Here is a 26,585-nt window from a genome sequence, read left to right as displayed (position 1 = left end):
ATGTCATCAAAACATATTTAGACATTCTGTTTAGATATTTCGGGAAAAAGGCTACCGACAAAATCTCTTCGGAACTCTTTAAATAAAATAGTTTTATTCCGCAGTGAGTAAAACACTATTGTAAATTCGTTAAATATTTATTAATTAAGTGATTTTAGAGAGGAAGTCACAAGGAATGACTTTTGTAATTTCATTAACGAATAAATGTTCTGTAGGTGTTTTTTTTTATCAGGCGGTCCCTTGAAAGTTTAAAATTTGAATCACTCTCAAGTGAGAGTGATTCAAATGGTGCGGTGCACCTTCTTTGAGGTGCACTGCGGTAGTCTGTTACGGACTTTAGAGTCAGCAAAACAATTAAAATAGATTGTAATAATCTAAGAAAAACACGTACTCAAAATACGATAACATTCAGCATGCTAGAAATGGGCTGATGGCACTGTACTATGCCATATCTTTATGTTTTGCGGCAAACGACAACTTTATAAAATCAGTGTAGCAAATTTTAAAAATCGTCATATCGTTTACTTGGGAAATTTGAGGCACGAACTCGTCTTAGATTTCACATAATATCTAAATCACATCATCTTTGCACATAACAATATACTTAATTCCTATTAAAGTATAAATTCTACAAATACATTCATACTCAACAATATTTAAAATAAAATAAGCCAAGAACGTTTATCGATAAAACCTACTAACATTAAAATCTTCTGGGCAGCACTAAAACCGCCATGTTTTGTGGCCAGATGACGTCACAGTGGCACGAATTTTTAGTTGACGTTTCATTTCCATAGGTTTCCTACTTCAGTGGTCAGTCATAAAAAAAATTGTTTCGTTCAGAAATATTTTTGCCTTCTTGAATGGGCAAAAGAAACAAATCCATACAGTTGTCATTTTTATGGACTATGCCCAAGAATCCCAAAGCAGTTTTCAGTTTAAATCTTGTAATCTTATCCATCTTTTTTTTGCCAACTCATGATAGACATGATTGGACGGTCGGTTCGTTCGTTTATCGTCTATTTCTTTTAGAGGCATTGAAAAGAATCGTCCTCGTTCAATTTCTTTTCGAAGCACCTGTCAAGACTCTTGGTCTATGTCCAGTCGTTGTAGGCCGTACGTCCTGTCAGAGGTTGCACGCCACGACAATGAAACACTCAACATGATACATTACTAAAATTAGGTTAAGAAATGAAACACAAATTCTGGAACACAATAATATGAATTTATTAAACCTGGTTAAAGGCACTACCTTATCTAAGGCACCCCTCAGCTGACACTTTACTAATGCATTGTAAATAATTCTTTTAGCGTCTATAGTTTTTTGAAAACAAATATTATGTACATTATAAGTAACATTTTTGTAACACGTGCAAACATCTCCTAGTGTATCCATTTTGTATAATTGTATAGAATTAAATGATATAGCATAATTTGTTCGTTGTTTTGTTAATATTCGTTGTCCGTTAAAACAAAATCGGTTGCACTCTTGTAATCGAGAATTCTATTCTTGATGCCCTTCAATTTGTCTATGTAATGCTTGTGTATCTTTGTATTGGTTCTTTTGTAGCGTAGGGCCGTTATCATTTTATCAACAGTGTAATGTAGCCACAGTATGTTTGTATATGGTTCAAAGTTCTTCCAATCATTGCTGTGAACAAAAAATAATAATTAGTGATTAGTGAACAGTAAAACTATTTAACATAGTTGGCGTCTAATAAATACCATGGAAAACAAAAGATGGCTTAAAACATGATCAATCCTACATTAGGCGAATTTTTTTTCATTTACTTAACAATGTAACACACAACAAGAATGTGTCTTAAAAACATTGCTCAAATTAAAAGTAAAACGTTTTTGTTGTTATTAATTTTGATATGATGTGCACCGTTTAGAGGAAATCTTGTCATTGAAATTTCTTCTTTAAATAATGGCACATTTATTCATTTCTTCGACTTATAAGCGTTAGGTGATCGTTAAGTTTCTTAGCGTTCAGATTAGTGCAGTTCCATCAGCATACAATGGGCATTACGGCAGAACAGTAAATCTGTGTATTTGGTTTTATGTTCGCTGTGACGCGCAGCTAGGTTTACTGGTTATTCATATACGAATTTGAATTCTACAATACTATAATAGTTTTAAAGAGAAACAATGAGGGCTTTTACAAGAACGTTAAGAGAATTTGGGTGATTTGGGCTCTGCCCTTAGCATTGCTCTGAAGTCCATAGGCGACTGTGACCACTCACCATTAGGTGGATCGTATACTCGTCTGCCTTAAAGGGCAATAAAAAAAAATTCTGAATTTACTAATTTTGGAGTTTTAAGCTGACGATTATAAACGGTTGACATTTGAGATATAAACTGAGGAATCAGTATTATTGCTAGATATCGCTCCTCGTGCTCTTCAACAAGACCACTGAAACCTTATTAATTATCTTCATTTACGTGATACGATGATAACGGTAAGTTAAAAAGGTGGTATAACCAATAATCGTAAACAAATCAAAATAGAACACGTCGAGCTCACCCCAACTTGCTTTTCATGAGGCGGTAGACCTCAAACTGATAGTCTCCGACGGCGTCGAAGAGTCCGTCGTCGTCCGCCAGGTCGTTGTAGAGCGCGGCGCAGCGTGCGGGCGCGCTCGCCGGCAGCGACACGCGCGACAGCGAGTAGTCGATTATGGTGGCCGCGACGCCGCAGCGGGGCGTGCGGTGCCGCCGCCCGCGGAGCACGAACGTGGCGAACTGCAACCAGACCAACACTTTAGCATATTGCTTAAATGGGTGGACGAGCTCACGGCCAAACTACTGTTAAGCGGTTCTTCTTCTCAATCGTGTCACTCTTGACAGAGTGGTCGTGGTCGTCATGTAGTGTTGGAAGGGGCACACTTGATGCGTCTCACGATGTCCCGCCATCTCTCCCTGCTCGAGGCCATTCTACTGCAATCATTTAGGAGACCTCCCACTGCAGTTTTAACTTGGTCGGTCCACCGCATTGGTGAAATCCCGCGCGGTCTTGTGCCATCAACCCTTCCCTGTACAACGAGGCGTTCTATGTACGTTAAGCGGTTACCGGAACCCATAGACATCTAACACGTATAATAGCCGGCAAACTTCTTGAGCATTTGTTGACGTAGTGGGGGTAAGTTTGCGCATGGTACACTCACGTGCAAAAACATTTACGCTGCGTCATAATCCAATTAAATTATTAAAATCAACATATGTAAAATCAACAAAAAATATAGGTTAATAATTGTAATAACTTAATCTTGGGGTAAAATAGATATTTCTTCTATTAAGTCAAAACTAGAGCTGTTGCCAGGTCTTGGTTCAGTTGAAGCGAAGCTGGTATTTGTAATTTTTTTTTCGTTATCATAATCTTGACCATCATCATCATCACTGTTTTCATCACCCGAGTCGCCATCATCGTGATGAGTCGACATAGGGCTCATCGGTGTAGTTTACAACTCGGTCGTTCGATCTTCTTTTTTGTCTAATTAATTATTTTTTTAAGATATTCGATTCGTAGTAATCGAATGTTACTTTTTTCAATTACCAGCTTCCGATTATTTTCTGTTTTTTTTTTCATCTGAAGCCTAGCTCTTTCATAATTCGTCGTAAACTTCATTCCGAGCCATTAAAATGTATATCTTCTTTAAATTTTTCGAAGCCTTTCTACGGTACGGAGTTTCGCTGCTTGTTATGTACTTATTATGATTACATCTTTTTATTACAGATTGAACGAAACTATCCATTCCGGTAACTTTCTTCTTCCCTGATCTTTTCTTACCCGGAGTCCCAAACACGGCGAGCAAGCCATAACCTTTAGCTTCGTTAATAATACACCTAACAGTACTCACTGATGTTTTTGTTGCTTCCGAAGTCTGTTTTACTTTTTCCATATCATTCTTCCCCTGTTTTATAATGAAGCAATATACGTCGTACACAATTTTTCTACCCTTTCTTTTGATTACTACACCAGTTTATCGCGGCATAGTGTATTTTTTATAAAAAATCAAACACTCAACAAATAGCAATGGCAACAAAGTCAACAAGCAATTATAACAAATAACTTAACAATGAATAACGATAGACTTTTCACTGTACGCAAGCGTACTTTTGGGAGCGAGCGAAATGAGGGCGCGGTGCGGGGCGCAGGGTTCGACTGATCTACCAATAACGCGCTCGATACGATTTCCCCTGCCGTCGCGCCTCACCCTCACCACCAAAGTGATCTAAAATTCGGTTCTGCGCAGTCAAGGTCATTTGCTCAAGATGTTTGCCGGTTACTATAAATGTCGCCACCCACCTTGAGATATAAGTTCTAAGGTCTCACAGTATAGTTACAACGGCTGCCACACCTTTCAAACAGAAACGCTGCTTCACGGCAGAAACAGACAGGATGGTGGTACCTACCCGTGCGTACTAACTAGAGGTCCTACCGCCTTTACCGTCCTGCCATTACTATTTCTACCGTGAAGCAGCGTTTCGGTTCGAAGGGTGTGGCAGCCGTTGTGCTGTAAAAACTGAGACCTTAGAACCCAGTGGGTCGCATTTCCGACCCGGCATTAGATTCAGCGAAGCACTGCTCTTGCTAGGGCTAGTGTTAGCAATCCTCTAAGCTGAGCCCGTGAGCTCATCTACCCGTCCGCGCGAAGTTGGAATAGTCCCTTAGGCTACCAACGATTAGATAGGAAAAAAGGTGTTTAAGGAAGACCTGTGGATATTTTTAGCGAATGTATCAGTCGTATTGTATAACACACCAAATGGGACACGGCGACGGACTCGTGCGGGCTCAGAGCACGCTCGACCGCCGCCAAACCTGCTGCATCACCGCTCATAATTTACAAGCACGTTTGTTTCTTATCAAAGCCGATGTGATTAAAATCGAAACACCGTATGAGAATCAACAATCGCGATAACAGAGTACAATAGACGCGTATTCACAATGTAAAATGTGCGACATTAGGGTTACTACACGAAAATTTTCAATTAAAAAAAAAATGCTCTATATATTTATTGGTATATAAGACGAACCATCGCCATTCAAGGATATTCATCTATAACACTCATTTCATAATCACATACATGTCTAAATTTGACTTGAATTTCAACACGTAAATTAAATAAGAGATGCCTAAACACAACTATACCGACTTGAGACTTTAATCTCACTTCTTGTAGTGATCAGCGACCCTTATATAATGTATCAAGAGGATCATCAGGAATACCCGATCCTGTGGACCGAATTGTAAGCAGTCGACGTTGCCTAAAACACGTCATTACGGATCCTCCCCGATCCATTAACGGTGCTTTTAAGTCCCCAAGCACCGGTCAACGTCCTCGCCGAACCCATCGCTTGCGACGAAGGACGAGTAAATTAACCCACAGACACACCCACTGAGTTTCTCGCCGGATCTTCTCAGTGGGTCGCGTTTCCGATCCGGTGGTAGATTCTGCGAGGCACTTCTCTTGCTAGGGACAGTGTTAGCAAAACTCTATACGTCAAGGAGAAACTGAAATAGCCTCTCAAGGCTATTAGCATAGGTAGGAAAAAGTTATATTCAAGAATCAGTTCGTCTGCTGTGGGTATAATTTAAATCCTCTGTACAATTATATTCACTGTGTTAAATCAGTCAGAGGCCCGCGCTGTGATCAGGGCTGCCTCACCACATAGCACAAGCAACAAGCTGTATCGTGGTGAGTACCCAGCAAGGTTATTGCGCTTCCGTTGGCTTAGCGCGGTCGCATTGCGATCTTCAGACGCGATAACACATTATCTCGGAAATAACCATTCCTCAACTTCAAATATGTACTTATATGTACAATTTAATTACTCATTATTTATTACATTAGTCGTGTAAATAACGAGCTATGAAATTTCTACTAATTAATACTTTTGTAAATAATTCATCATCAGTGTGAATACATTAAATGCATGATTCAGCTATTTATTTGAAATTTGTTTTCATATTAATTTCAGTATTTAATTTTATGTGTTTTAATTATCCACTTTGCCTCATCCCATGTAATACAATTAAATTCTTTCTTTCTTCAACTAAAATCCAATAGTTTTATTTAGTATACATTAATATTGTATCGGGGGATGGAAAGCTATGTGATTTATGTGACATTTTTGCACTTAACAGGAGAGCCATTTAATGTTCAAAATTTGGAAAATATATCATAACAACAAAAAAATTCAGCTATTTCAATAAACTAAAATTGAAATTTCATTAAAAACATAGAACTGTTGATGCTAATAACCAAATAAATCGCAACTTTAATTACAAAGATAAATATTGCGTATTCAACGAAATGTCGCTTAATCCAAATATCCTTTTACCCCTCGATATGTAACCATCAGGTATTCGACAGCAAACCCAATCTCCCAATCTCATACAATAAGATTGCGAGATTAACAAGATTTATCAAAGCAGATACCAAACATGTCTTTGTTTTTTTTACTATTGCTTAGTTGGACGGACGAGCTCACAGCCCACCTGGTGTTAAGTGGTTACTGGATCCCATACACAATTACAACGTAAACGCGCCACCGACCTTGAGATATAAGTTCTAAGGTCTCAGTATAATTACAACAGCTGCCCCACCCTTCAAACCGAAACGCATTGCTGCTTCACGGCAGAAATAGGCGGGGCGGTGGTACCTACCCGTGCGGACTCACAGGAGGTCCTACCACCAGTAAAAAACACACACATACACAATTTGTGACACATTAACAATTAAGTAATCTCATACAAAGCAGTAGTACCTTTTGTTCGGTGGGCGCGATGAGAACGTTTCCCCAGTGCAGATCGCGATGCTCGAACTGGTAGGCCTCCTCGCCCACGGCCAGACCGAATGCCACCTGGAACATTCAAACAATCTATTAGTTCACTCTGGGAAAACTTCTTCGACATACATTTTTGTAATGGTTTTACCAAGCAAGCAGTGGCTTGGCTCCCCCGGAAAGAAGGCATACTGATCTTCATCGATACAAATCAGAAAATAAATGATCAAATTTCATAAATACAAACATTACAATAACAAAATTCACATATTCGTGAGTTTTTTTTTTAAATGAAAGCTTTAAATTATACATGTATACAGGGTGTGTTGTGATATCGTTTCCAAAAAATAAAGCTAGAAATATCTGATTAGGATATGCCAAAAACACGAGTGTAATGTAATTACATTACATGTGGGGCAATGACTTCACTTTAGTAAATTAACCATTTTCCGTTTACACATTAGTGTATTTTTTTCCTGTTGGAAACAATCACTTTACACCCTATACTTAATGACATGCCACACATAAAATACAAAATTGCAGAAAAAAAAAAACAAATCCAAGATTCAACATCAAAAGCAGACTCGGTGCCCGCAGAGGATAAGTGAAAATCTAGTCAAGAATTGACAACTTGAACTAAACCGTCACTCATCGTCTGAGGAAACCATGTTTCTACATGCGTTTGAGGATTACTGAAAGAAAAAATTAAAACAACAAAAATATTAACAGCAGCAAAAATAAAATCAAGATGCCATTTTACACAAGTCTGATATCTCATAACGGCATACAGGGTAACAAAAACAGCTTCCACTATGTGAGAATATATTCTTGAGAACAGACAGGAAACATAATTAGTAAGGTTTTGCTAACAGATATCATAAAAACTTCTAAGGCTCTATTTAGTTTCATGCAATATCCACGATCCAATTTAATTCTTAAATAAATTTTACTAATGAGAAATAAATTTTGTTAGAACATATCTTTTTCCCCATTTGTGTGTAGTTCTCCTTGCATTTTTTTATTAATGAAATAAATCGGAAACAATTTTTGTTTAGTCCTTCACATATAAAAAGGAAGCATATCATTGTTAATAAATCAATCAAATAAATAATTTCCAATGTCTGTAATATTCAATGGTTTTACTAGTGCCTACACTACACACCGCAAAACAAACATGTTATATGAAAAAGAATTAACTTGCAACAAAAAAATGTAAACCATTAATAATAATAATAAATCAATCAAACTTGCAACATTTGATACAAAGATACACAAGCACACAGAGAAGTGAATACTAGAATAGCCTCACCTGGAGGAACAGCGCGTGTGCTTGTTCAGCGTTGTTGAACTGGTAGCTCTCCAAGTCTTGTCCGGCGTTGGCCAGCTCTAGTACGATGTATTGTTGATCGACGGGCAAGATGGCCGGGTTGTCGTTCTCGGAACCTTTACATTCGTCGTACAAGTCCCAGAGATCTAGCAAACGTGATGGGTAGCTGCCGTACACACACCTTACTGCTAGAACCTGAAAAAAATTAAATTAAATTAATTTAAAATAGTTATTTATGTATAAATAAAATATATTGCGCTTGTTCTAGATTGAAATTAAAGTTTTCTTTATCCCTACCTATTCGCTAGTAGCCTAAGGGGATATTCAAGCTACGCCCGAAGTACGTGAGCTCACGGGCTCAACCTGAGAGAATTTGGTAACACTAGCCCTAGCAAGAACAGTGCTTCACAGAAAATTATATTGTATTGTGTTATTGACTTATACATAAAACATGTTTCTTTTATTTTTATAATCAAATATTTTCTTCTTTTTTTTTTCAGGTAAAAAACCTATGCACATATTAAGAATATTTGTTTCAGACAAACTGTATGTCATTGCTTCAAAGAGTCAACGACACAGTCAGGGCGTAAACCTTTCGGAATATCGACTAACTTTTTTAGGAAAGTCACACCGGCGGGTTAACGACATTACGTAGGTACGAGACGTTCGCTATTGTTATTGATTAAAGAGTCTCGTAACTAAATAAAACTTAATTTTTATTGACAACATTAATTTCTAGCTTTGTCTATTCTAGGCATTTACCAAAGTGCAGTAATAGTCACACTGTAATGCTCAACATTAACAATGTCGTCAGGTAGGCTCCTACTGCGAAAGTACTCTTCAAACAGCTAAGACATCATCTCGCTTATCACAGTTTCTACGTCAATCTCATATTCTGTAGACTTTGCATTTGTTTCTGTCTAAAGTTTCTAACTTACAGATCGAGATTTTTAATCACATCTATGTATAAAAATCAATTGCTGTTCGTTAATCACGCTAAAACTCGAGAAATGATGGACCGATTTGGCTAATTTTAGTCTTGAATTATTTGTGGAAGTCCAGAGAAGGTTTAAAAGGTAGATAAATATAAAAATGCTCGGAGTTAAATAAAAATAACAATTTTGTTTTTCCTTTGATGTGTCCCCCTGTCGGACGGATTGCTTTTGTTTGTTTTAAGTTTATTTTGTAAGTTTAGGTCTTTTATTTATCGATTGAGGCACTACGAAGTCTGCCAGGTCAGCTAGTATTTATAGAATATATAGAAGTCGTCGTGGCCTAAAGGATAAGACGTCCGGTGCATTCGTATCTAGCGATGCACCGGTGTTCGAATCCCGCAGGCGGGTACCAATTTTTCTAATGAAATACGTACTTAACAAATGTTCACGATTGATTTCCACGGTGAAGGAATAACATCGTGTAATAAAAATGAAACCCGCAAAATTATAATTTGCGTAATTACTGGTGGTAGGACCTCTTGGGAGTCCGCACGGATAGGTACCACCGCCCCGCCTATTTCTGCCGTGAAGCCGTAATGCGTTTCGGTTGGAAGGGTGGGGCAGCCGTTGTAACTATACTGAGACCTTAGAACTTATATCTCAAGGTGTGTGGCGCATTTACGCTGTATATGTCTATGGGCTCCAGTAACCACTTAACACCAGGTGGGCTGTGAGCTCGTCCACACATCTAAGCAACAAAAAAAAAAAAAAAATTTATTAATGAAGGAATGAATGATTCATTCATTCATTCCTTCATTAATGGTGGAGGAAAAAATATGGTGCTGTTCACGGTACGCGGAAAATAGTCTTCGATTGAAACACACTATACAATAATGCTAGCGTTGTTTTATTTAATATCAAACAAATCTGATATTATTACTGATCATTGTGTACCAATGTCTAATGCTTGCGGGGTCTCTAAGCCCTGAAAACGTCTATCTGACATTTTTGCATATGAGTTTCGCATTATCCAAGGTCCAATGGTTTCATTCATAAACGTCAGATCGTTTTGTACTTTAGAATGAATTTGAATATGGAGACCAAATAATGTAATTTGACAACGAATTTAATATTTTCTTCTTTATTATTTTTATTATTATCAGCTAAAGTTAAAACTTAACACAATGTGTGTTACTGAGTGCTTTTAGACCTAAGGTCTTACGCTTCGAAGTAGAATTAGGGTGTCATTATTTAAAATATGCAAAGGTGCGAATTCTGTGTTTTCGACACGCATAAAACCAACTTAGCTCAGGGTATTCGAAAACCAAACAAATTGGCCCGTAAAAACCAATTATACAAGGTCCGAACATTGACCTTTTAGACCATTTAGGGGAATACTGAATCTCAAATATCAATAAAAATCTTGTGTAACATCATGTTTGTCACACGTAGGTAGAATGCGTCACACACCGGTTTGAAATTACAAGAATCACATATTTTTTATCACATAAATTACTGGGAAAAATATATTTGATTCAACGTCATTCAATACTTATTAACTAGAGATTTATAAGATCATTTGACGTCACAGTCTGTTTAAATTTGCATGAATAAATAAAGAGGTTGTTTTAAAAGTAAAATATAAGGAAATACTGCAAGAGATATTTCTTAGGAATAAATAAATAGGTTAACCGGTTTTAAGCTAATACGCGATCATAGTCATAACTGTTGCAGTATAGTAACATACCAACGACCAGGTGTTCGTATAAGCCTTAATGGCAATAAAATGCAAACTAAAGTGTGTATAATACTTTGTAATCGTTTACGAGACTACTAAAATAATACTATAATCTCAGTATCAGGAAACAGAAAATCCTCAAAAACCGTTTTCAACTTAGGTAAATGTATTTTCCCATTAGTTTTTTTGCCTTTGTAGACAGACGAGCATACGGCCCACCTGATGATGTCACCCATGGACATCAGCAATGCCAGGGGCAGAGTCAAGCCGCTGCCTACCGCTAAGTACTCTCCACAAGTCTCGTTTGAAGAAGGACATTTCATAGCGCACCGTCAAGGGGAGCTCATTCCAAAGCCGGATTGTACGTGGCAAAAAGGATCTTTGGAAACGCATTGTGGATGCACACAATGGCTCCAGGTAGTATGGGTCAACTCTACTCCGGTTGCGGAGGGTGTAATGGTAAAAACGAGATGATGAGATAATCTCAAACAATTCCTCACAGCGATTCAAATTGACCCATCTATAACAAATCACGCGTGGCCTATGTATGTATCGCACCCATAGCCAATGATACTTATAACATAACTCATACGTGGTAATACCAGAAACTGTGCAAGGTTTCAATTCGTTTGAATAAACGACGCCCATTCGTATAGAACGCAAACGAAAAAACTCACAAGTATTCATTTTTATATATTACATTTCTCGAGGTCAAAAACATACCTACAAGTCAATTATAAGATTGTTTTTTTTAGTTAGAACATATATACACAATCGTATGAAATAGTTAACTTATTAACCGAAATAATTATGAGATAGTGCAATCATAAATTCTAAAAGGTTTCATAACAATATTACATGCGTAATTAGGTACAAATGCTTCAAGGTAAATTTAGCACCTTGCTCGAATTTAAATCATACATTAATACAATCGAGTATTTACTGCTGCGGTGACGTATCGATAATTATCATATCATATTATTAGTTGTACATTTACCGTAATGCCTCGTGATCTGACCCAGTGAACCGTGAAACACGCGTCTAAAAGTCTAAATTATATCGGAGCTCTTAGCCTATCTATTGATAAAGGTTACGGGTCCCCAATTAGGCGGCCCAGTCACACTGTTCCAATCGGGGGACAAACATTATTATTTCCGCCTTGCTATTGAGATAATACTTTCGTACAATCCTACTGATCCTACTAATATTATATACGCGAAATTTTTAAGAATGTATGGATGTACTTGATGGAGTTTGATGAAACTTTACAAGCATATATCTGACACATCAGAATAACTAACACATAGGCTATAATTTATAAAGATATAATGTGAATTACAAAAAATATATAACAGAAGTTTCAAGGAGGAAAAAAAGCTGCCATCTTATTTTGATAATCAATAATAAGTTACAGTTCAATTAATTATTAAAATATAGTTATTAAATAAAAATTCATTCGTTTAAAAGTAATTCAATGTGACAAGGAACGCAATACTAAAACAAATGGAAGTTCCGAAGTCGTATCAACGTTAATGACTTAAACTACAGAAATAATATTGACTGAACTAATTGTCATAATATTATCTGGACAAACAAACGGGTAATAGTTGCCGTACCGCATGTAGATATAGTTCGATAAACTTTCGGTCGTTAATGTCTGAAGCTCCGCCGATTCCCATGTTATCACAAAGACACTCCCCGAATAATAAAACTCATTATTCAGACATTTTTCTTTGGAACCAACTGATTATTTGCGAAACATTTTTAGATAGCTTTTATTAGCGATAAATATATTTTCATTAAATGAAAAGTAATTAGATTGTTTGCAAACACTTCGCTAGTGGTGTCACGACCGTGAGCATTCAACTTTACGTACGTGACTATCTTAAAAGAATAAAACATAATGGTCGATTGCGATTCTGTGTCGCAACTCAGATTTATAGAGTAGATGGACTTTTTGGCGGGAAGGCGAGGAGTGAAGTTGTGTGATTTGTTTTATTTTATCTATTTAGTGTTTCATCAGGTTTGAATCTGTAATAACGGTCGTTTATTAACTGTTTAATATCTGTGAAAGTGCACAAATGTGGAAAAATAAAACAAAGCTGCTGGACGTAACTTCTCGGGATCCTCCAAAAAGTCCACAGGAAAAAATCTCAGTAAATGACCACTATTTTACTGAGATTATATTTCATCCCATATCATCTCATCTCATTTCATTTAATTTCATACCAGTTGATTAATGTCTCAAATTACTCATCTTCATTTCATTCCAATTCATATTATAATTTTCCAAAGAATTAGGAATATAAATTAAAATAAGACATGACCTGGTCTTAGTTACCAGGTCATAAAATACCTTAAAAAAATATAGAGCAGATTTATTATATCATGCTCCGTGTTATTGGTGAAGCCCACTGAGTTTATTGCCGGATCTTCTCAGTAGGTCGCGACTCCTATTCGGGGATAGATTGTGCAAAGCTCTGCTTTTGCTAGGGCAAGTGTTATCAAATTCTCCCAGGTTGAGCCCGTGAGCTCACCTACTCGCTCGGTTACGCTGACATAGCCTCTCAAGACTACCAGCTTAGGTAGAAAAAAAAAAGTTAGTTTATACATATAAATAAGAAAAACTTTTTCACATAGTAAAAGAAATCGAAAAATTTGCAGCTCTTCCTAGATTACTTATGAGCGATTAGTAAAATATAATAAACATGTAAATACACGTTTTAGAAATAAATTTAAATATGTGGAACAATCATTTCGCATTCAATTAAAATTCAACCCTCCTAGGCTACCACTGCTACCAGCGGTGGTCCGATCAGATTAAGACGACTTTAGACTCCAGCATCAATGTCGCTGTGTGACCCAGTGATCAATCCACTACGCGGAGGACAGGAAGGAATGGAGGAACATAGTCCTAACAAGTGCTCCGTAAAGTTCACGACCCTCAGCACTGAAGAACACGATGTACGGAGGAAGTGAGTCTACCAGCGAATAGGTAGGGAAACAAAAATACATATCGGTGAAGTGTACCTACGTGTTAGTACCTACTAAAGGATGACCGAGCTTTGGTTGGTAATTTTTTTTGTTGATAAATTGTGTATTTTAGAATTTATATTTAAATGCGAATTACATATTGATATTATATTATATTATATTATTTGTTATTTTCTTTCAATAAAAAAAAATTAGTTTATGTTTAAGTTGATTATTGAGAACACGAATAAAGCAACATTTTCTGAAAAGAAATCGTAGCTAGATCGATTTATCGCCCCCGAAATCCCCTGTATAGTAAATTTTATGAAAATCGTTGAAGCCATTTCTGAGATACAGATTATATATATATATATACAAGAATTGCTCGTTTAAAGATATAAGATATAGTTTATGTTCGTATGTCATACGTCGGTAAGATACGAATATAGGACGTTGTACTTACACTAGAATTAGCTTATCTAACATACGATTGGTTTGTTTACGACAGACAATCAGACGGCTCAACAAATTAAGTATTTACGTCGTATTAACTTGAGTAATAACCAGATCTATTACAAACAGTGCATTCATTGTCTTTTATTGTATCTGTTCGTAATATCTGAATCTTATTGTCACTGATATCCAGACGTCTTGAACGGCTACGAAAGTAATTTATATACCTTTTTTTTTATTGTATATATGTAATATCTTTCTTCTCGTCGGATTCAGTCTTGTATTGGAAATTAGTTTGGAATCGATAAAAAAATTCGACTCGCTTAGACATCGCCCAAAACGAAGTTAACTATGGTAAAAAAAACCTCCATTCTACTCATACATAGAAGTAGGTAATATTTAAAAAAAAATTGCATTAATGATCCTAAGACCGCTTTATGATTTTAGTAGAAAACGGTTTGGGATGCTTAACGACAAAGGGAAGATCTTCCACCGAGCGGGTGATATTAGCTCGGTAGACCGACGGTCCGAATGTTGTTTTTTCCCTACCTAAGCTGATAGATAGACTTGAGAGGCTACATCAGCGTCGCCTTAACTAGTAGGTGAGCTCACGGGGCTCAAACCTGATGAAGTTGCTAATACGAAGCCTAGCAAGAGCCGTGCTTCGTAGAATCTACCACCGGATCGGAAACGCAACCCACTGAGAAGATCCGACGTGAAACTCAGTGGGCTGTGTCTGAAGGGATTGTTGTTCGGAATTGTATATATGCGAGCTTATCTTGAAAATGTCGTAAGCGAGTTTCAGGCATCTGTCAAATATCTTGCGTTGTATGATGGCTACCCGCCACAAACGGTGATAGGAATACGAAAAATAAATATAACAAAAACAAGTTTTGAAAATTTACATTTCTAGGAAACAATGTTTTCCACGTAAATGACTCGGACGACCTTAACTGTTGACAATTCCGAGCACGCGTGAGTAATGCTCTCGCTGAAATTCTAACATCAACATGAATGTTATTGACGTCAAATCGGAGAGCATTAGTTTATTTGAATTAATAATGATCTGTTTTTTTCCTTTGTTATTCGTTTTTTTTTATCATAAAATCTGCGAGTGTGTTTTGGCAAAGACCGGTTATAACGCGTCGACACGTATTAAACGATTTATCTGATCGCAAGCCTGATCGTATCGCATGGTGTAATCTAACGATAAACCAACACAGATTGGCATCATACATAAACATTTACTTATTAATTCCCACTAGTCTAGGTTACTGGGTTAGTTGGTCGAGTTACAACGTTCCTATTACTGTCGCAAAATTTTAATTATACACATTCATATTAATTAGCTCCTGACGCCTAAAGTCTAATATTCAGAGAATTTAATCTGAGAAGCACAATTGTTATATTATGAAAAGAAAGTAAAACTAAAACATTAGCTTTAAGTAGTCGCATCCATTTTCCAGAATTGAGCTATTTATACTAATTTACAAATCAACAGTGATTTTTACGGATGTTCCGTTATAACTACTGAACCATGCATCTGATTGACTTGAAACTTGGTAGCCATGTAGAAAATACATGCACTTATGAGCGTTGGACTCCCTACACCAGTTGCGGGGGCGTTAATGATGAGAATATTTGTGGGGGTGAGAAATAATAATGTTAATTTCAAATGCCCAGCGAAGCGGACAGATACAGCTAGTCATTATTAAAAATAGTGTTTACATTGAAATATTACGTGTTTCATAGTTTTGATGAGAAATCGAGCAGTTATTCCAAAACTTACGGAGCGAGTTTTTTATGTCTTAAGGCTTCGGTAGCAACTTTACGCAAGATAAGGCAATGGGCTCATTCGCCAACCAGAGTAACTAAAAAGTTTTGGATGCCTATTGTATCTTTATGTGCTAGATAAATAATATCCATGACCTTAGTGTATTGGCTCTATTAATGCGACTACACCATGATCAAAAATCTAGTACAGTTATTTCCAAACAAAAAGAAATATTATTTTTTTATTGTCCTTATAGGCTCGCGCTTGATGGTGAATGGTTATCGTCGCCCATGGACCTCAGCAATGCCAGGGGCAGAGCCAGGCCGCTGCGTATCGCTTAAAACTCTCCACAAGCCTCGGCAATTAAATAAAAAATACAAAAGAAACGCGAACTTGTTCTACGGTGTGCAGTGAAACCTCATGAATATAACACAATCCTGACGGATTCATCAGAAGCATTAAGACGAAACCCGTTTAAGGATTGCACAGTTGATATTACAAGATTGAGCTATCGAACTCGTATCTCAATGTTTCAAGTTTAAAATCAGGCGAGCTTTGAAAATAATTTATCAAAGAATTTACGAATCATAGGCAAAAGTTTCTAAACCGCATTAACCTCTTTCTCGACGTTTACAAATGAGTTTATATACAAAAAAATGGCTACCTGCCATCTATACAAAACCGAGCGCCTTCACAACTATAAATGTTATTTCTTCTACCTGGTTTTTTTTACGTCTATCTATACAAACGTCCCGAATTTAAGGAACGCGCTATCGGAGCATGTATAAAATATTTCTCTTTTGAGTCAAAATAATAAAACAGAACGTCGGGGCCTAGGAGTTTTTGAAAATGATCGACATAGGATTCGTGTTAAATATTTTTATTAGTCCTAAAGTATGCATAACAAACAATGAGGGTATATTTAAAAACGAAAAAAACACGTCCCACTATTTTTTATGCTTTTCTATATACTATTGTAACAGTCTACGGAAATTTAGACGTAAATTTTGCCCGTCCACGTTCATATCGACAAACAAATTCTATTTTAATAATCATCAATCTATTACCGATTGTGGTTTTCAAACACACACTTTTTATAACGGTTTATTGACGCGTTTATTATTATTGTCATTATAGCATTTGCGACGGTCGGAAATACTGTAATAAAACCGTAAAATAAATTATAAATAAATCTATAAACTGTTTTTTCTAGTCTAAGTCACGTTTATTACAAATACTGATTGATATAGATATATTTAAAAGTTAAGAAATCCCTCAGTTTCCTCCCGACTCTTCTATGGTGAGACCGGATTCCGAATCGCTGGTAAAGTATTCATGATACCTAAGCGCCCTCGAAGGCCCCTACTTGGTTTCATAATGAACCATAATAAATTTACGGTGTGTCTGTCCCCAGCATTACTGAAGTTCATGGGCGACAGTAACCACTCACCATCAGGTGGGCCGTTCGCTAGTCTGCCTAGTATAGCAATATAAAATAAAAATCATCCGAATTGATAAGACAGATTCGCCTCGGAAAACGAAAAATGTTTGTGTTTTTCACTAGTCAATGGTGCGACAATGTAAACACATTGATTTATTAACTTTATCAATGTATTCAATAGTTTCTATTGCGCGTTACAATGAAAACGCTTCCTAGTTGTACTGCGTATATTCTTCTGTCGACGTTACAAAAGCCAATGACACTCCTAGACAATAGAAGTATAAGGTCGTATTTACCATAAATATTATAAATTAATGATCAACGTTATGTGGGCTCGTGTGTAGTGTCGTAGTTCTTATTGGAGATCTCGACCTTTGGACTGTGATTTTTAGACGAATGATAAAAAAAATGTCTTTGTAGCAATCACATAAGTAAAGTCTAAATAAAGTTTCTAAAAAAAATGTTTCGGAAGTAACAACAAAGAAAGATCTTCCATCGAGTGGGTGTAATTGCTGGGCAGATGGTGGCCGAATGTTAGTGCTTGAATATATAAAAAATTATCTTGAAAATATGATTAGTGGAATTTAAGCATCTCTCAACACTGATAGAAAAATCTATTAGAAAATATTATTGGTATTATTTATGACCCCCCTTGTTGCCAGCAACCTCTCAGGGGGCTATTCTGGGTTTACCTCGACTAGTGGGTGAGCTCAAAGGGCTCAGCCTTGGATAAACCTCACTACATGGCAAAGAACGTATCTACAGACCTTCCTGGGTACCTTTTACAATTACAAAACCGTCACTATTTTATTCATAAATGAATTCTTAAAACAGATTTAAAAACTTACCTGATTAAAAACATCCGTTGCATTGCCTATAGCATGTAGATCCAAAGCGTCAGTATCATTCCCTTCGTCAAAATGTCGTTCGATATCGGCTATGGGAGCGCGCAGGGCGCTCAATTCCCTGTGAAAATATACATTTTAGAATTTCATTTCTTTTAGTTTTATCAGTATTGCCATTTTGGTAACTATAGAACTTTGATATAGAAATTCGCTCTTAATCAAGAGGGTTGTGACCCATTTATGTAATTAAAATAATATAGCCAAAGAAACCAATTGAGGTTAATCAAAATTTATGTCAGAACAAACATTTAAACAATCTTATGGTAAGCCCTTGATTGCTCAAAATATTCAGTTTATAAGTTATCTGATATTATGTGTGTAAGCTGATGTGTTGTATGTTCAGTCCGTCCTAGAGAACATCTCAGCATAGATTGACCTATTTTTGTAGCTAATATCATTCTAAGCTATATTTAGCAGAAATAAATGAAAACATTCTTAATTCCAACTGCAAACATGTTTAGCCCATAAGACTAGCCTCAAACTTGCAACCTCATAACTAACAAGACTTCCTTCAAAAGTATATATATATATATCCATTAAATATAATATCAAAAAATTTAATATAAGATGACAGTCATTAGTTTATTAAGACAGTTAAAATAACATAAAATTGACTGACTAATCTAATCTCCATCTTAAGAAATAAAAACTAAAAATATTTGCAAATGAGTCACTATTATTCATACAATCACTACCAGGAAATGATTATTCAATATCATTATAGAAACATAACCTCTCATGTCAGCTGTATTTTTATAAATTTATTGCAACTTCTGTATGTCAATGTTGTACTTATGTCCTATACTGATATATTGTTGATGCAATGAGTCATTTAGTGTGTGCCCTAGAAATTAATCATATCATCTGGATTTTGTATGAAATTTGTAACTCTCCAGTTTAATTCATAAGATCCTTTTGTGGTAATGTGGTAAAGTGGCCTCAACTTGTTTTTTTTTTTCACTAATTTGATAGATGAATTCATGGCCAACTTAGCATTTAACAGATTCAGGAGTCAGATACATCAGAATGTGAATTTCGCCACCCACCTTGTAAGCAGCTTTCGATTTCACAAGTGTACTGAATAATGGTTATAAACTATAACGAATTTCTGTTGGATCGCAAAAATAGGCACTGGTTTTTTTTATTACCTTTGTTATGCAGATGAGCATATGGCCACCTGATCGTGAGTGGTTACAGTCGCCCATGGACTTCAGCAATGACAAGGGCAGAGCAAAGCCGCTGCCTACTGAAGTATAACTCACACTAGACTAGAGTAATTAAAAAAGTTTGTATATATTCATTTAACATTTTTATAAAATATACTAATAATCCCCTTTGGATATTGGATAGTATTTTTCATGGCTTGGTCATCACTAGCTTTCAAATAATATATAAAAACTGAACACTTACATAGCAATCACAATTTCCGAGATAATCTCGTGATAGTCCTTTTGGTCTTCTCCATTGACCTTGGTATGACCAGCAATTGGAACTATTTTCATTACTCGAGCTCTGCCATCTCGAGCACGCCAGAGAAATACTTCCCCGTACACACCTTCGCCAATCTTGTGACAGTTTTTCAAAAGTCTGTTTCATACAAATGATTATATGTTAAAGTTATTTTCATGGTGAAGTAAATGACAGTGTTTCCTCTGTTTAGTACTGATATTGACATTATTAAAAAGTAACCTCTTATTAACCAAACACTAACCACTTTTTAAAGTGCAATACTTCAAAATATATTGCTATAGTACAGCCTTTCCCAAAGTGGGCGATAACGCCCCCTTGTGGGTGCTGCAGGCCTAAATGGTAAGAGACCCAGAAAAAAATTGGGGGCACTGTGTAGAATTTAGTCTAAAAAGGCTATTAGATACTGACTGAACTCTCGCTATAGTGGACTTTTAAGTAGGTGATAAAATGGGGACGCTAAAAAATTATTTACTCTCAAAGTGGGCAGTAGACAAAATAAATTTGGGAACCCCTGCTATAGTAGAATATTGCTTTTTGGGCACAGTTAGAGCAAGACTATAAGGAGATGGCTTAGTCAGAAATGTTTGTGTGTGCCCTCCATAGAAAATATAAAAACATATTGCACTAAAAAAAAAAATTAGATACAATCACAAAACTAAAATCTTTAAACCAGCTCTGACTGTATTATTGCTCACCTAGAGTGAGGCCATTTATTTACAGAGAAGGTCAATTAATCACAAAAAAGTATTGCATAGTGATACGAAATGTAGATATACACATAAATAAAAACTTGAGCAATTTAAAAAAATACAAGGTTATATTAAATATTCATAAATTTGTGTGCCAAATTTTAAATTAAAAAAGAAAATATCTGGCAAATAATTAAATTGGCTAAGTAGGTCACATACCTACATACTGTATTGGATCAAATGTTTACAAACAATAGAATGCCTGACCTAAATTCGAAAGTATGTTTTGGTGATTTAATTTTTTTATTATTTCTCCATTTCAATTACATAGCACATTATGGCAGATTTTTTGTACTTACGCGTCTGGATAGCATTCATCAAATAGTATAGCATCCGTTTGATTGCATCGACGTAACACGTAATCTCGAGCTGTAGCAACACGATTCGAAGTATCATGTATACCTAGAACGGTGATCTCCGGTTCCACATCATCGAGCGAGAGTTTTGATAACCCGACAATCGTATCATCACAATCGTCGCTCAAAAATCCTGGAACACACGCGATTCAATATTTTTAATACCATGACACATACAAAATATAAGGAAGTGACACGAACTTTCCCCAATGCGTAATCCGTTTCGCAATCAACACGCCATTTAACAAATATCATACGAAATACGTGACTTATTAATATCTAACCTGTGTATTGCAGGGTAAGATGCATGCACTTGGCTTTGGACACTTTTAACGGAACAAAAAACCGTCAAAAAAAACCTATTATCCCGTTACGGATAATGGCAGTCACTCAAATTTCGTTTTCGTTATAAGTTTATTCACAATACACACAATAATAGTTGTTTTTTTAATGTCTATTATTAATCTCGAAACACCAGCGAATATCACAACACGGTTACTAAATTAAAAATAAAATAAAAATTATTTTCTCGGACAAAGACAACGACGCGTCTTTTTCCGTGAAAAGTTGAGTTGAGAGTTGACAGATGTAAAATAGGAATGAAATTAGCATATTCTGAGTGTTGCTTGGTTAAAAAATTATAAACTACCAAGATTCATTTATAATTACAAATAACGAACCTTTTATTCAGCAAAATGTTTTTTAAATGTTACGTCTCACCTTTAAGATCATCACAGGCAGTAGATGGACATAAACTTGTTCTCGTGCTATTAGGATCCTGAAAAGTCCATACATAACATTTAATTTAAATTTAAAGTTCATTATTTATTTTTCAGTGTTGAACAAACCTTCAGAATACTTATAGTCGATCTGCTTGGTTTAGATACAAATGTACTTCTGCGACTGTTGATGGATTCATTGTGTAGTGGCCCTAAAACAAAAACAGTATTTCGTTACGTATTTTTTAAAATATATTTAATTTTCAGATGAAATTATAAACAAACCTGACATTACACTGACTTTGGACAGGTGTGTCAAGTTTTAAATTAGTTTCAAAGGTTTTTGTTTAATCTAAAAAAAGGTCTAAATTTTGCATTAAAAAATTTTACCTCTGCTTTCTTGCAATTCCATTGTACTGATAACACTTTGCCTATACTTCCTGCCTTTCATATCCATTGATTCATCCAAAATAGACTTTTCTAAATTATCCATTGTTGTCATTCTTCTGTAAATACTTAATGATCGTTCCCATTTCTTTCCAGGCTGTAGTACTATACATGGTTTTACTTCTGAACAAAAGTCAGAACTCTGAATATTATCTCGGCTTTTTCTGGGTATCCTGAGGCTTCTTGTCGCCAATGTGGAATTCTCATCATCAATTTGTATATTTCCTGTTTCAGTATGCTTATTGCTTTCATTATTATCTGGTAAAGCATTATTATCTAGTGAAAGACTAGTATGCTTAACCTTGATGTAACTTTTAATTGGTTTCTCTGGTTGACTAATTATAGTACTTCTTCTTGACAGTCTTGTACATCTATTTGTTACTTTATTTTTTTTAATACTAATCAGTCTTTGTTCTTCAACAAAATCTTCCGAATCATCTGAAGATTCACTGTTAACTACTATAGAAATATTACTATTGCTCTGTCTTTTAGATATCTTTGAAACTTTTTTTGGTTTTGATTGTACTGCTTTTTTGTCGAAATTAGAATCTTCAGTGCCATGTTCTTCACATGCATTGTCACTAGAAGTCACTTCGATGATATCATATTTCATAGTAATTTCTGATTTCACTTGTTCATCATACTCTTTTTGGGGAGTTAACGACTTAGTCTTCTTTGATAGTCTAGTTTTTCGTCTAATTGTTATAGACGACTTTCGTTCATTATTACTAGTGTTTATTTCAAAATCATTTATTTTCATTGGAATAGAATACAGTGTCACTTCATTTGTACTTTCAGTATTACTATTGACAATATCTGTACATACTTCGTTTTCTAAACTATTATCATTGGTATACAAATTTTGTTTACCAGAAATATTATCCTCCATATCAGATTCTATAATAGTAGCTTCTACTATGCTGGTACTCACACATTCACCAGAAGTAAAATTTAAATAAACTCTATTACTCAGCACAGTTAAATCTAGTTCATCACTACAATCAGTAACTTTAGAATTATCAAACATTGAAATCATTTTTTCATTTGTAACATCATTTCGTTTTCTTGTTGTAACAAAACTTATTTTATCGTCATTGTTGCTGTGTTCATCCTTATATGCACCATTATTTTCACCATAAAAACTACTATTATTGGAAACAGCATCATCTGAATTTTGACTATATTCATCAAAAGATGAATCAGACTTTGATGATTTAGACATATCTTCTAGACTCGACTCTATTGTGTTGTAACTGGATTTGTCGTTTTCATTTTCAGAATCACATGCATCATTTTTGAGCATTTTCTCATAGTACCTGATGAATACTGAATCATTCAATTTCTCAATCATTACTCTTGGTTGTACATCACTTACTTTTACATCAACAAGTTGGGAATAGTGTTCACTATTACAGGTGTCATATGATGAATCTTTGTCTGAAGAATCTATTGAGATACTATCATCGTTTTTTTCGTGCTTATCTGAATATATGTCGTGATATTTTTGATCTTCAACTTTACAATCATCAGTGTCATTAAGATCTATTGAGATACTATCATCGTTTTTTTCATGCTTCTCTGAATATATGTCGTGATATTTTTGATCTTCAACTTTACAATCATCAGAGTCATTAAGATCTATTGAGATACTATCATCTTTTTTTTCGTGTTTTTCTAGGTTCTCTGAATAACTGTTGTGATCTTTTTGATCTTCAACTTTACAATCATCTGTGCCAATATTATTCAAAACTACAGTGGTTGATTGAGTTTCCAAATGAATACATTTCTCTATTATTGTAGATTCAACACCAATAGGAAAACCCAAGAATGGTTCGACTTCTGTATTATGCAGCAAACACAATTCTACATTTGGCATATTAATTTCATTACTTACACAACTAATTGATTTCTCATGTTCAATCATCTCATTAGTTGGTGAACTATGTTGTTCTTCAGATCCTATTTTAGTTACATCATTTATATTCTCAGATTTATTTACCATGAGAGACTTTCTATCATTAGTTCTTAATTCAATTGGACGAAACACAATACTGGTATGACTGTCATTCTTTTCTTCAATTACAGAATCAGAAGTTGGACTGTTGCAATTGATCTTATTAGTTTGTATCGGAGAAAATTTATAAATTGATTGACTGCGATATTTTTCTTTGAAAGGAGTACTACACAATGGAGACTTTTGTAAGATAGGAGAATTGATGGTTGTCGTTAATCTATGTTTATATTTATTGTATGTCATGAAAGAAGGTTCTGGACTATTTAGCTTAATGTTATTGAATCGTGACATTTTGTTAACAATTTGATTTATTGATTCATCAGCCTCTTTAAGATTCGTTTTTGTTTCCTTTTCGATATTTAGTTTGTAATTTCTTATGTCTGTGGTGTTGCATGTAATTTGATGTGTTTCATTTGAATTTTCTTTGTCTGAATCTGGAAATTATTAATTATTATCTGTTAATAAACATAAACCCAGTAAATAATCAGCAGTTTCATTATACAGCATGTATACAATAGACTGTTAATGCAGAACCAGTACAAAAGTAAACAAAACAGTTATTCATGTGCTATCCAATTCTAGCCACCACCATCAACCACCACCTTGGTTTATTTATTTTCCGATGATGTTTAGAATCACAATTGCTCTCTTTTTGATGGGTGATAGGACTCAGTGTCTATCTGGTGTAGTGATTATCGGAGCCCGTAGATATCACAATGGGAGAGTTATTACACTCCCAGAAACATGAGAGGAGTCTTTTTTTATTGTATTGTATTATATAATTGCTATCTCACTGCTTTAACTGCAATACAATATTGCTTTACTGCACAAGTCAATTAAAAAGTGACTTACAATCTAACTACACTGGTATAACACTAAAAGAATGCAAAGGCCAATTGTTATTTTTGACTTTAAAATCAATTTAATATTAATGACCCTAATTCAGGGTTTCGTTTGTTGTGCAGTCTAATTAAATCATGATGAGACAGTTTTAAGAAACCCTCTTTAAATCACAGGTACAAGATTGCAAACATACTACTGTTATGAAATATTCTAAAAGTCTGCCCAATTTTGTTGATAAAAATTGCCAACAATAGATTTTTCTTACCTGTTCCATTACTGATAGCATAGTTAATCTTTTTTATTTTCTGTTTTCTCTTTTTTTCGTAAGTTTTCGCTTTTCTATAATTTAAAAAGAAAATAGCTGTTATCACAGTATAGGATAATCTTAGAAGTACTATGTTCTAAAAACACTATGGACCAAATTAACTGAACTGTTATAAGCTGGAACTAAATCTTTAATTCAGGCACTGTTACGGATATTAACTGAAAAATGTATCAGGTGGATTACTTATTTGCTCAACCAAAGAAAAAACTTCTTAATTTAGATAGTTTTGAAAAAGAACAGAGTCTATACCTCGTTTGCATTTTCCACTCACTCGTTTCATTATTCTTCGTATTATCTTCTACATTTGCGGATGACGAATTCAGGAGTATATCAAATGCATCAAAGGCCTTATTAACTCTTATAGATTTGTCGGGGGTCAAAAATACGGAACGCGAAGTCGAGTGTGAGGGCGAAGCAACTGTTTGGAAAGGTTTTTCCGTTTCTTTCAAGATTCTTTTTACATATTTTCTTTTCCGAACTTTATTAGAAGCCACTGTATACTGACTTGACTGTCCGATACAAGATAATTCGCGTTTCGTTTGTTTTATATTTTGAATGTAAAATGCATCGAAAGCTGAACTTTTTTTGTCCATATTCAGCAAGGCGTCACGATCCAATCCATTTCCAACATCTTTTTTAGACCTGTACGTACGCCTCATATTGTGTATTTTATTTTCTGTATAATAAATAAAAATAACAGATGTAAATCACAGGTTTGAACATAACAGATGAAATAAGATGAACACTTTTTTTAAGGGATTTTATGACATGGTAACTAAGACCTTTAAGTCATGTCTTATTTTAATTTATATTCTTATTTTTATGAAAAATGATAATATGGAGTGAAATGAAAAGAAATGAAATAAATGAAGATGATTAATTTGAGACATGAATCAACTTAGATGAAATTAAATGAAATGAGATCAGATGCTATGGGAAAAACAATTCGTTTATCAAACCATAGATATTTTTTTGTGGTACAATTTTTCCTTATTAGGATAGGCAAGGGGATCTAAACCCATAACGCCTCAACCCATACGTAATACATCTAATCAGTTTAGCTCCGGCACGGTTTATGCATTAGCCAGCGTCAAGTAATAAGATTTTTATAATTCGCCGTTTTAAATAATTACAGTTTATAAATAATAAAATACGAAGTATGGAGGGTAGAGGTAAGGAGAACCGCGCGGACTCACAAGAGGTCCTACCACCAGTACTCACAAGAGGTACCCAGCTCGCCATATCGGTGACATCGGCCATAACATATCTGAGTGTAGTATATTTAGTACAATCGACCTCGTTAAGGTATATCAGCAAATTCCTGTT

The 26,585-nt window shown here is 35.2% G+C and overlaps 1 protein-coding gene across 2 annotated transcripts; it reads right to left on the bottom strand.

Moving 5' to 3' along the window:
* Positions 1-1,203: 1,203 nt before the first annotated feature.
* On the bottom strand, positions 1,204-26,209 carry Haspin (haspin). Of its 2 annotated transcripts, XM_089737752.1 has the most exons (12): positions 25,509-26,209; positions 25,200-25,273; positions 22,021-24,525; positions 21,760-21,842; positions 21,632-21,689; positions 20,855-21,044; positions 19,747-19,923; positions 18,280-18,397; positions 8,100-8,312; positions 6,773-6,868; positions 2,528-2,745; positions 1,204-1,651 (listed from the first exon to the last, which is right to left on the bottom strand). In XM_089737752.1, the coding sequence occupies exons 1-12, from the start codon at positions 25,916-25,918 to the stop codon at positions 1,450-1,452; spliced, it is 4,344 nt and encodes a 1,447-aa protein (XP_089593878.1). In that variant the 5' UTR covers positions 25,919-26,209; the 3' UTR covers positions 1,204-1,449. The 2 variants fall into 2 exon arrangements, with proteins under 2 accessions (XP_089593878.1, XP_089593879.1); XM_089737753.1 differs by lacking the exon at positions 25,200-25,273 and having other exon boundaries at positions 25,509-25,651.
* Positions 26,210-26,585: the final 376 nt, after the last annotated feature.

The sequence above is a fragment of the Bombyx mandarina genome, chromosome 23 (assembly GCF_030267445.1).
Source record: "Bombyx mandarina strain Sakado chromosome 23, ASM3026744v2".
Lineage (NCBI taxonomy): Eukaryota > Metazoa > Arthropoda > Insecta > Lepidoptera > Bombycidae > Bombyx > Bombyx mandarina.
The sequence above is the reverse complement of the archived record's forward strand: the minus strand, read 5'-3'. Positions and strand labels throughout refer to the sequence as shown.

Excerpts from the sequence above, each read along its gene's own strand:
- Haspin (XM_089737752.1), bottom strand. The coding sequence starts at position 25,918 with ATGAGGCGTACGTACAGGTCTAAAAAAGATGTTGGAAATGGATTGGAT. Across the intron at positions 25,274-25,508 it reads GAGTGGAAAATGCAAACGAG|AAAAGCGAAAACTTACGAAA; the intron begins GTATAGACTCTG and ends TTTAAATTATAG. Across the intron at positions 8,313-18,279 it reads CAACGGATGTTTTTAATCAG|GTTCTAGCAGTAAGGTGTGT; the intron begins GTAAGTTTTTAA and ends AATTTTTTTCAG.